The sequence below is a fragment of the Physeter macrocephalus genome, unplaced genomic scaffold (genome assembly GCF_002837175.3).
Source record: "Physeter macrocephalus isolate SW-GA unplaced genomic scaffold, ASM283717v5 random_773, whole genome shotgun sequence".
NCBI classification, from domain to species: domain Eukaryota; kingdom Metazoa; phylum Chordata; class Mammalia; order Artiodactyla; family Physeteridae; genus Physeter; species Physeter macrocephalus.
The window spans coordinates 30,852-42,642 of NW_021146059.1; the positions used below are offsets into that span (position 1 = coordinate 30,852).

Sequence of the window (11,791 nt, forward strand, 5' to 3'; positions counted from 1 at the left end):
GGGGCGGGGAGGAGAGAGAGGGAGGGAGAGAGAGAGACACGGAGAGAGCGCGCGAAAGCAGGCTATGCAGGATTGGGTGGCTCTCCTGTCCAAAGGGCTTCCCCTTGGCCAAGCCCCACCCCAAAGCCCAGGAAGTCCAGAGCTTGGCACCCAGCCAGGGTGAGAGCATTCCTCAGGACTCTGACAGGCTGTGGGGGATGGTGGTGGTGTTCCTACCACAAGGATGGGGGAGGGGAAGGAAACGCGCAGGGGAGGAAATGACCTCGGAGGGTAAGAGGTGGGGAACTAGTCCCAGTCCCACGAGAGAAGGGCTGAGGCTGGATGTCTTCCCAACGGCCATGCGAAGGGTCTGCAGCTTCAGAGCAAATGACCCCTAAGTCACCTCTCTGCTCAGGGTCACCACTGACGTCCCAAACTGTCCTCTGGAGGCGCTCTCTCTCTCTCTCTCTCTCCCCGCCCCCACCCCGCCCCCGTCCCCGTCTCAGTCCCTAACTCTGGGACTGTGGTTGAGCTCGGGAGCCCCCGAGTGGCGAGAATCTAGAACTGCAGCTGGGCTGGGGGAGGAGCCCATCGGGTCTCCCTCTGTCTCTCCACCAGGGCCCCTCCCTTTTCCTCCACTAGACCCAGGACTCTGGAAATAGCACCTGGTAATGGGAGCGCTGACAGATGCTGAGTTATAGGAGAGCAAGTGTCCCTAGTCCTTAACGTTCTAGCTTGATTGCTTTGGAGCTGTTTCCCTTGAAAATAGGTGCCTTAGGACTCCTCCCATTCCCTTCGACACATCTCTCTTTAACATGCCCCTGGGTAGTGTGCTTCTTGGCTACAATGGAAGTCCCCTTGTTTGTGCCCCAAGATTTGTAGTTCTTGGGCTATCTACTATTCATGACCTCTGTGACTCTGGAGGGACAAATGGCACCCAACTATTCTGACTTTAAATTTACCCTTCCCTACCCTTTCTTCTCTGATCACTACCTGATATACAACGCTTTCTCCTAGTCAGCCTCCAACCACGTAACTTCCGTCACCCCAATTCCCTACCTCATCTCTCAACACCACATCTCATGTGGGGAAAAGGAGTGGGGCGGAAAATGGACAAAGCCCCGGTCAGAATTTTCCCAAGGAAAACAGTTCCTCTGTTTAGCTTCACTTAACCTATTTTCTAGGTTTTCCTCTTTAGTCCCCTTGCTCTGCATCAAGCCTTCCCACTGGACTAATTTTTGCTGTCCTGCCCTCTCCCCCTTCCTCCACCATGATCTCCCAGGGCTCTTCCCATCCAGGACAAATGTTCCCAACGTTGAGAGAGGAGTATTCTCCATTCTGGAAGTAATTTGCAGCTTGAGGAAACTGAGCCCAGAGAGGAAGAACTGTTTGCAGTGTCGTTGGGGAACGGGAGGTGACGGAGGAGGCAAGAAGCAGAACGCTCACCCTAGGAGAGGCCACGTTCCCATCATCCTGCCCGTAATTGAAGAACTCGGGTGGTATTCGGGGATCTCAGAGAGCTCTGCCAGCATCATGAAGAACTCTAGGGGAAATGGAGTAGAGGTAACCAACTTTGCAGTTAGGGATTAAAACTCTACCCAACTCCACCTCCAAAGCAATTTTCTCTTTTTTTCTAATTAATTTAATTTAATTTATTTATTTATTTATTTATTTATTTTTGGGTGTGTTGGGTCTTCGTTGCTGCGCGGGGCCTTTCTCTAGTTGGGGTGAGCGGGGGCTACTCTTTGTTGCAGTGCGCGGGCTTTTCACCGCGGTGGCTTCTCTTTTTGCAGAGCACGGGCTCTAGGCACACGGGCTTCGGTAGTTGTGGCACGCAGGCTCAGTGGTTGTAGCGCACGGGCTTAGTTGCTCTGCGGCATGTGGGATCTTCCTGGACCAGGGCTCGAACCCGTGTCCCCTGCATTGGCAGGCAGATTCTTAACCACTGAGCCACCAGGGAAGCCAAGCCCCCAAAGCAGTTTTTTAAAATGATATCCTTCCTCTTGAATTTGCCTCATCTTTTTTTTTTTTTTTTTTTGCAAAACAGCATGTTTATGAAAACTCATTTGATCCATTTTGTGATGACACTTGAAATACATTTACTAATTAAGACAACCAACACTCTGCTTTTACTTTTATTTGCATTTATTTTTTGCAGCATTTATTCCCAGGCCATTAGTTTTTGTTTCTTCAATTTCTTCTGGGATATCTTTTTCTTCTGGGCAACCTCCTCTTCTGGTTTAGGAGCAAGCTGTTCTTTTTCAGTAAGGATCATCTCAATGTGGCAGGGAGAGCTCATGTATGGGTTGATCCAACCATGAGCTCTGTAAGTCCTGCGCCGCATCTTGGGGGCTTTGTTCACCTGGATATGCTCAATGACCAGGGAATCTACATCTAAGCCCTTAAGTTCAGCACTACTCTCTGCATTTTTGAGCATGTGCAGTAAAAATTCTGCACTCTTTTTGGGCCACCGACCCTGCGTCCAGCCCTACTGCTTGGCCTGGGCACACCTACCAACTCCACCATTGTAACGACGGAATGGCACACATTGCTTCTTTAAAGTGACATCCTTCAGATACTTGGTGGCTTTTCGGATATGCATACCCTTAATGGCCTGGGCAGTTTCACGAGTGTTCTTTTTTTTTTTTTTTTTTTTTTTTTTCACGAGTGTTCTTGAAGTGAACGTGAAGATTTGAACCTCTTGACTTGCATGATTTTGTGGAGTTTTCTGGGTCAAGTGAATAGCGAACCATTTTTAGAGGTCACCTGGAAGTGAGCAAGAATAATTCTGTCAACATATATTTACAGTAACTCATATAGCTTATATATGTACTAAACGCTGCCGGTTTTCTGGGTCAAGTGAATAGCGAACCATTTTTAGAGGTCACCTCAGGCCGCTTACCGGAAAAGCTGCCTCATCTTTTAATTGTATGATCCTTAAAGTTATTAACCAGGGAGTTATGGTTTTGAAATCATTTTAAGCAGAGGCAGTCACGTTCCCCTATTGTACTCCAGTCCTCAGTCAACTTTCCTCTCCTCCCCAGGCTGCTGCTCCACATTCACCCTGAAGGGGGCACTTTTGTTCAGTCGTTAGTTGGTGCCAGCGAAAAAGGACCCCAAGAAGGAAATATAACAATTGGTCACGTGTTGGGGGTGGGGTCCTCGCAGAGGTTGCTGGGCCAGGGAAGGGAGGTCCACGTGGAGTGGGCGGAACTCGCTGAAAGTTTTGGCGGGGCTGGCAAAACGAGAAAAATAGCCGAATTTGAGTTGTGATTTTATTTAAAAAAAAAAAAAAAAGGCAGAAGGGAGGGTGTGTCCTGCTGAGAGGCCCCCGCGGAGGGGAGAAGGGGAGCGGCAAACGAGCATCCTGCTCGCGGAGGCCTGGAACGCAGGACAGGGTTTTTGCCAGAAAGCTCTGAGCCGGGGCAGGGCTTCAGAGCCGGAAACCTTTGTGGCTCCATGCTGGTTCCCCATCCCCCATCCTCCCAAAAAAGGGAAAGGTGGCCTCTCCACCCGTGGTCTCATTTCGGTGCCATGTGGAGCTGGGTTAATGCCAGCCACGCAACCCGTCTTCATTTACCTTTCCAAGAGCTTCAGGAAGCCGCCCAGATGAGTACTCTGTCTCCGGGAAGAAGCCAAAACAAGTCTCTTTTTACTATACCTTGTTCTGCCCCACTCTTAGTAGGAAAACACAGCTTCATACGGTCCTAAAGATGATCTATTTCTATTTTCTTTTTGGTCTGGGGAAACCAAGACCCAGACTGTTAAAAGGGCTTGCTACATGCTTTTTCCACACTATAGGCATTCCCTTCAAAGAATGTAGGTCATAGAAACGGAATTCTGTCATTCCAAAAAGTCTTAGAGGAATGGTGGAAGTGTTGGCTTCAACTCCATCCATACACTTAGCCAGAGGGCAAATGGGAATGGTCATTATCCCATTAGGGACAAAATAGAGATTTGTTTGGGGATTTGATTTATGAGTCCTATGGTTTTCCTAAGGCTCCTTCTCGGCCAGTAGGTCCACTTTCTCCCTCTTGTCCTTTACTCTTTGATATCTCACGTCCTTATATATGTCCAAGTTCAGGGATTATCACAGTTTAGAACCTAATGGTTTGGAAGCAAGAATTCTCTTCCCTTTTTAGAGATCTTCTCTTCCTAGGTTTCAGTTTTCTGGTGGTCTATCCACCTCATCCTGTGAATTGAGATCAAGAAGATCAGACCTCAAATCCAAAATTCCAGCCTCTTCGCTTTGGGGGAGAAAAGCATGTTTACTTAGTCTGGAGCAGTGAAATCCTAGACTTTGGATTTCAGAGCTGTAAAGTTTTCAGGAAAAAAAATTGTGGGGGACTGATGTAAGCTTTTTATTTTGCCAAGTAAGGACATTTAAAAACTACCCACCACCGATTGCTGTGTACTATCACTATCATTTCACGAAAGTACATTTTAACATACACAAAATAGGAAGTATGTGATCTCTGAGTAAATGACAGTATTAAGCCACCCTGCATTAATTTACATGGGTGCATTTATTTGTAGACCTTTAAATGATGGCCGTTCTGACTGGTGTGAGGTGGTACCTCATTGTAGTTTTTTGTTTGTTTGTGTTATTGGTACGAGGGCCTCTCACTGTTGTGGCCTCTCCCGTTGTGGAGCACAGGCTCCGGATGCGCAGGCTCAGCGGCCATGGCCCACGGGCCCAGCCGCTCCGCGGCATGTGGGATCTTCCCGGACCGGGGCACGAACCCGTGTCTCCTGCATCGGCAGGCGGACTCTCAACCACTGCGCCACCAGGGAAGCCCCTCATTGTAGTTTTGATTTGCATTTCTCTAATAATTAATCTAAGTTTGTGTGTGTGTGTGTTATTTTTTATTTATTTATTTATTTTTGGCCACGCCCAGAGGCATGAGGGATCTTAGTTCCCTGACCAGGGATTGAATCCTTCCCCCCTGCATTGGAAGCGCAGAGTCTTAACCATTGGACCGCCAGGGAAGTCCCACCAAGTATTTTTAAATAGTTGAAAATCTAAAATAATATTTCATGAAACATGAACACATATGAAATTTAAACTTCAGTGTTCCTAAATAAAGTTTTATAAAATGGTGGGAATGTAATCGCTGGTTGCAGCCTCACCCCAGAGCCTTTGCTTTCAAACAATGAGTCTGCCACCTGTCATTCCCTCTAAATCCCCGTACCGCTGGTACCTTAGATTAACCACTCATCATCAGCCACCACTCATTCATTTACACATTGTCTTTTGTGCTATGGTGGCAGAGTTGAATAGTGCAAGAGACTCCACGGCTGTCAAAGCCTAAAATACTTACTATGTGGCTCTTGAAGAATAGGTCCTGGTATAGACTCCAAAGCAGTGTTTTTCAAGTTTGAGGTGCATCAGAATCACCCGGAGGTCTTGTTAAAACAGACTGCTTGAGTCCCACTGCAGAGTTTCTGATTCATTAGGTCTAGAGTGGGGCCTGAGAATTTGCATTTCTAACAAGTTCCCAGCTGATGCTGATGATGCCAGTCCAGGACCACACTTGGTCTAGTGAGGAAGAAAACATATGCAATTTGTTCATGGAATTGCCATCTGCCTGACCTTAGAAATCTTGACCACAAAGTCCTCCTTCTCCCTCAACCCTTCCTCACACTTTTTATCGATCAAGAAATTCTGCAAATTACTAATAATGTGATAACTACACTCTGAAGCCTTAGATTAACCGTTCATCATCTCTCACCTGGACTAAAAGCCTGCAAGCTGGCCTCCTGCCTTCCGTACAAAGATATATTGAAGTTAGCTTTCCAAAACACAAATCTGATCATTCCACACTTTGGTGGAAATCCTTCGATGTTTCACCTTGGCTGATAAATTAGTTGTCTCTCAGTATCCGAGGGAGATTGGTTCCAAGACCCTGCTCAGGATACCAAAACACTTGAATGCTCAAGTCCCTTATATAAAATGGCGTATATTTGCATATAGCTGACACACATCCTCTAAATCATCTCTAGGTTACTTATAGTAACTAACACAATAAAAATGCTATGTAAATCATTGTCGGGCTTGCGGCAAATTCAAGTTTTCCTTCTTGGAACTTTATGGAATTTTTTTTCTGAATATTTTCTTTTTTTTTTTTAATGGTCAGCTTTTTAAATTAAATTTATTTATTTATTTATTTTTGGCTGCATTGGGTCTTCGTTGCCGCGCGCAGGCTTTCTCTAGTTGCGGCAAGCAGGGGCTACTCTGTTGCGGTGCGCAGTCTTCTCATTGCGGTGGCTTCTCTTGTGGCAGAGCATGGGCTCTAGGTGCACGGGCTTCAGTAGCTGTGGCACGCGGGCTCAGTAGTTGTGGCTCGTGGGCTTAGTTGCTCCGCGGCGTGTGGGATCTTCCTGGACCAGGGCTCAAACCTGTGGCCCCTGCATCGGCAGGCGGATTCTTAATCACTGCACCACCAGGGAAGTCCCTTCCTGAATATTTTCAATTTGCAGTTGGTTGAATCTGCAGATGTGGAACCTGCGCATATGGAAGGTCGACTGTATCCATTTCTTAACTGGGCCTTCAGACCTTAACAATCTGGTCTCAACACACCTTGCTTGTTTTAACCCCTGTACTCCCCAGTATCCAAGCTAAAGTCCAGCCAACTTCTCCTATTTACTCCAACACATCCTTTTATCCCATGCCTAGGCAATGTTCTCACCTGTCTGAAATGTCCTCCTATGGCCTCAAACTTTAAGACCCACTTCAGTTATCACTTCCTCAATTCCCTCCAGATAGTATGTTCTATCTTCTCTGTGCTTCTAGACAACTTTATTCTTCCCTAGGTTTCACTAATTTTTACACTCTATTAATGTTATAAGACTGTCACTCTCAACCAAGCTAAAGGTCAAGGGTACATGCTTTCTCTTAATATAAACAGCTCATTTACTCATTCAATGAATATTTATTAACTGCCTACTTTGTGCCAGGTATGGTCCTAGGGGCTAAGGATACAGCAGTGAACAAAACACAAAGCTCACATTCTAGTGTGAGAGGACAATAAACAAGGTCAATTACATCTTAGATGGTAATAAGTATATGAAAAATATAAAGCAGGAAAGGCAAGGGAGGGTATTTGGAAGACGTTGTGCGTTTACACAGGGTAGCCAGAGAAGGTATGATGAAAAGATGATACTTAGTAAAGAGCTGAAGGAAACGAGAGAGGAAGGTATGTGACTATCTGAAGAAAAGAGTGACCCAGGTGGAGGGAACAGCAAGTGAAAGGACCTGAGCAGACACATGTTGGGTGTGTTTGAAGGACAGCAAAGAGGCAAGTGTGGCAGAAGGGGAGTGAGTAAGGGGGAGAGTAGTAGGAGCCAAAGTCAGAGAGCAGTCCCGGGGGCCAGATCCTACAAGCCACAATGACGATTTTGTTTTTACTCCAAGTAAGATGGGAAGTCATGAGAGGGTTCTGAGCAGACAAAGAACAAGTTCTGCCTCATATCTTATCAGAATCACGATGGCTGCTGTGTTGAGAACAGACTTAAATGGGGGAAGGCAAAGCTTGAAACTGAGGGACTAATTACAAGGTTACTGCAATAAAAAAGTGAGATACGATTATGGCACAGATTATGACTCAAGGTGCAAGTTGTTGAGATGCTGCAAAGGTGTGTGATTCTGGATATATATATATTGAAGGGCAATGGGACTGAAGAGTGATTGGATGTGGAGTGAGAGAGAAAGAGAGGAGGCTGTAGAAGCAGCAGGATTTGGGTGAGGGAAATTCAGGAGTGTGATTTTAGACGTACGTTTGAAATGCCTGTTACACATCTAAGTGGATATGCCTCCTAGGCAGCTGAATATATGATTTTGGAGCGAGGGGATGATCCCAGAAGATATAAATTTAGGAGTTGCCAGCATAGAGATGGTATTGAAAGTCTCGACACTGAAAAAGATCACCGCTATTCTATATGCCTCCTGCCACACACCTCCTTCACTGGTATCCCTAACTCCAGTACTCCCCTTGCAGATCTGAGGCCATACAGTCTGGTAGAAGAGGGCTGGGGCTCCCTTGGCTTCTTAGCATATTCGCACCCATTTATTTAAAATTTCCAGTGCTCTGTGTTTTGGGGACGTTTCACATTAGACCAAAGAATGTTAGCCATCTCCATCTCCATATAGACTGGAAAAAAAAAATCCCACCTCAACACAAAAGAAAAACAATCAATTAAAACTATTTAAAAGTTTTTCCAGGAGAAATTCTGTGAGGACTTGTTGGCTAAAGTTGCCTGTAAGTTAAGACAGACAGACAGACACACAAAATGAACACTGAAGAGAGAGGACAAAGTGCTCAGCATAGGAGAATACCCTAAAGTATTCCTATTCCCGGTAAAGGTAAAGGTCCCTTCCGAGGCTTCCTTTGCCTCAATCCTTCATGAACCCCCAGAAGATGCTAGAAGTGACTTAAGAAGGCTGGGGAGATGGCCGTTGGGAAAGAACTGTCGGTAGTTGGCAATACTTCATTCCAGGGAGGTGGTGGCAACAACTCTCTAGGCAGCAGACATCATGGATTTTTCCTCCCTCGGGGAACCAGAGGTCCCCTCCGTTTCTGGCCTGGATCCCTTAGAGACAAAGAACTTCATTCTCTCCCATACCAGTGTGGGGCTGCTGGGGAGTGCTGGGGGTGGAGGGTTAGAATTCTATGCCCAGGAAACACCCATAGGCTCAAACAGGAGCCTGCATCCTGACTGGTCCAGGAGGCGTGCGGGGCCGCTGGGCCCCTCCGGCGAGGGCCAGGCCGGTTGCCAAGGTGCCCAGGGAAGGGGTAATCCAGCGCAGGCCGGGTCCGTGGACCGCTCGGTACACTTCCACCGAGGGCGCATCTACTTCCCGAAGACCCCGTCCTTCCTCTCAACTCCATTCTCTCACGCTCCTCTCTCCCGAGGAGCCTCCGCATTCGCCTTCTACCCGTCAAGGCCCCAGTCCTTTCTTCACTCCTCCTGACCCTCCCCCGGCTCGCCCCTCCCCCGGCAGCCCACCTTCACCCCGCCGCTCCGCGGACTCCTCGGTCCTCGCCCCTCATCCCCGGCCTCCCCTCGCCGGCCCCCCGCGGCCCCTCGCCCGCCCTCCTCGAGGCGGCGGCGGCCCCTTTCACAATAGCGCGGCCCGCCTCCCTCCTCTCAGCTCCCGGTTCGCTCCCGCCCGCTTCCCTCCCGGCGCATGCGCCCTCCGGTCGGCGGCGGCTGCGGCTGTGGCGGCTCGGAGCGGCTCCGTTTTTTTTAAAGGGAAACGCTGAGGCGCCGGGGGTGACTGTGGGGGAGGGGGACCCCGAGCCCGGAGACCCCCGGGGGAGGCGACAGACCCCCTCCCGGAGTAGGAGGGCTTTGGGCGGACCCATCCCTCCCACCCCCTCCTGAGGAGGAGGGGGGGGAAAATGGAGGCTCGGGGCGGCTGAGGCGAGCTCCGGGGCGGGGGGCCGGGGCGGGGAAGGGGGGGTGTGGGGTGGGGAGACGAGGCGGGCCCGGCCGGGCCAGGGGGGGCCGAAGCGAGCTCCGGGGATGAGCTCGGGGGCGGTTGGGTGCGAGCTCCTGCCTCTGAGGCGAAGGCGGCGGCGGCGGCAGCAGAGGCGGCGGCGAGGCCCCCATGGGCCGGCGGCGGGCCTCAGCCGCGGCCTCCACTTCTCCGCACGCCGGCGGGATGGCGCCCGGGCCCCGGAGGAGCCGCGCTAGCCAAGGCCTGCTGCCGCGCTGCTGAGGCGAGCCCGCCAAACTCCCCTCCCCCTCCTCCGTCCTCGACCCCCCGCACCTCACCCCTTCCCCACCCCCTCCTCCGTTTCGGTCCCCGGCGCTGCTCCGGACCACTATGACCATGAGATCCGCAGTGTTCAAGGCGGCGGGGGGGGCGGCGAAGCGAGCTCCGGGGATGAGCTCGGGGGCGGCTGGGTGCGAGCTCCTGCCTCTGAGGCGAAGGCGGCGGCGGCGGCAGCAGAGGCGGCGGCGAGGCCCCCATGGGCCGGCGGCGGGCCTCAGCCGCGGCCTCCACTTCTCCGCACGCCGGCGGGATGGCGCCCGGGCCCCGGAGGAGCCGCGCTAGCCAAGGCCTGCTGCCGCGCTGCTGAGGCGAGCCCGCCAAACTCCCCTCCCCCTCCTCCGTCCTCGACCCCCCGCACCTCACCCCTTCCCCACCCCCTCCTCCGTTTCGGTCCCCGGCGCTGCTCCGGACCACTATGACCATGAGATCCGCAGTGTTCAAGGCGGCCGCGGCCCCTGCCGGCGGCAACCCTGAGCAGCGACTGGACTACGAGCGAGCTGCGGCGCTGGGCGGGCCCGAGGACGAGCCCGGGGCGGCCGAAGCCCACTTCCTCCCCCGGCACCGTAAGCTCAAGGAGCCGGGGCCTCCGCTGGCCTCTTCCCAGGGCGGGAGCCCTGCGCCCTCCCCGGCCGGCTGCGGCGGCAAGGGCCGGGGCTTGTTACTCCCGGCCGGGGCGGCCCCCGGGCAGCAGGAAGAGAGCTGGGGCGGCTCGGTGCCCTTGCCCTGTCCGCCCCCGGCCACCAAACAAGCTGGCATTGGGGGGGAGCCAGCGGCAGCCGGAGCCGGCTGCAGTCCCCGACCCAAGTATCAGGCGGTGCTGCCCATTCAGACGGGCTCTCTCGTGGCGGCGGCCAAAGAGCCTACGCCCTGGGCTGGGGACAAGGGTGGGGCGGCTCCCCCAGGTGCCACCGCCTCGGACCCGGCGGGACCCCCACCACTACCTCTGCCCGGGCCGCCACCCCTCGCGCCCACCGCCGCCGCTGGGACCCTGGCGGCCAGCGAGGGCCGATGGAAGAGTACGAGGAAGAGCCCTCTCGGGGGTGGCGGCGGCTCGGGAGCCTCCAGTCAGGCCGCCTGCCTCAAACAGATCCTTCTGCTGCAATTGGACCTCATCGAACAGCAGCAGCAGCAGCTGCAGGCCAAGGAGAAGGAGATCGAGGAGCTGAAGTCAGAGAGAGACACGGTACGGGAGGGGTTAATCTGCGTTCGGGACGAGGAGCGAGTTGTGCGCATGCTCGGGGGAAGGGGGCTGTAGGAGGTTAAGGTATCCCTGGGTTAGGGGTAAGGAGGTTGGCCACCAGCGAAGGAGTCGTGTTAGTTGCTGGGTCCTTGGGAGCCAGGCCCACAGACACGTTGGGTTGGAGGGAGGGGTTAAAGGGCAACCTCCCAGGGGGGAGGGGGAGGGGAGGTTTCAGGTGCCAAAGGGTTAATTTAAAATGACAGCCCCAGACGTGTGGGAAAGACGTTTAGAGTGGGAAAAGACCTGATTTGTGAAGGGTTGAAAAATGAAAAGGTGGGATACATATGTGGTGGCTTTATGGAAGGGGTTAACTTAAAGAGCTTTGCGTTAGAAATGTGTTCTGGAGGAGAGGGCCATAGCAGCTGTTGCTCTAAGCACTGCTTGTAGCATCTTTAGACAGAGTAGTAGGCCTTTTAATTGGCAGAGGGGTCGAGGTGATTCACAGTGGAACCCTATTACAGCTTTTCAAAATGATATTAAGAGAATCATCACCTTTGATTTCAAACAGTTTTTAATAGGAATCTGAGTTATAAAACATGACCTGCTAAGCAGCTCTCTTGTATAAGCATGGTGTTTAGAGGCTGGAAGGTTTTTAAGGCATCAGAAGAAATTAAGCTTATTAAATGTATTAAGTAGACCAAAATTTTTTCCCCTATATTAGAATCTTAAGGTAGTAGGGAAGTCATTTATTATTTCTTTGTACTTCTGAGGAGCACGACTATATAGGGTTGTTTTTACTGCAGCAGTAGTTAAGGGCACCTTATGTGTTAAAACATATTCCTCCAGATATCAGG

General features: G+C 51.5%; 1 protein-coding gene, 1 long non-coding RNA gene and 1 pseudogene across 3 annotated transcripts; 1 reads left to right on the forward strand and 2 right to left on the reverse strand.

The window, feature by feature from the left end:
- Window positions 1-2,106: 2,106 nt before the first annotated feature.
- Window positions 2,107-2,619, reverse strand: LOC102985828 (60S ribosomal protein L17-like; annotated as a pseudogene).
- Window positions 2,620-3,585: 966 nt separating this feature from the next.
- On the reverse strand, window positions 3,586-9,014 carry LOC129391912 (uncharacterized). 2 transcript variants are annotated; one of them, XR_008616778.1, is made up of 4 exons: window positions 8,986-9,014; window positions 5,712-6,484; window positions 5,301-5,518; window positions 3,586-4,171 (listed from the first exon to the last, which is right to left on the reverse strand). It is a non-coding gene; the product is annotated as an uncharacterized lncRNA (long non-coding RNA). The 2 variants fall into 2 exon arrangements; XR_008616777.1 differs by having other exon boundaries at window positions 5,301-6,484.
- An 897-nt stretch (window positions 9,015-9,911) lies between these two features.
- LOC114485224 (male-specific lethal 1 homolog) lies at window positions 9,912-11,012 on the forward strand. The gene has a single exon (XM_028486285.2). It carries the CDS (start codon window positions 10,173-10,175, stop codon window positions 11,010-11,012), a length of 840 nt encoding a protein of 279 aa, XP_028342086.1. The 5' UTR covers window positions 9,912-10,172.
- Window positions 11,013-11,791: the final 779 nt, after the last annotated feature.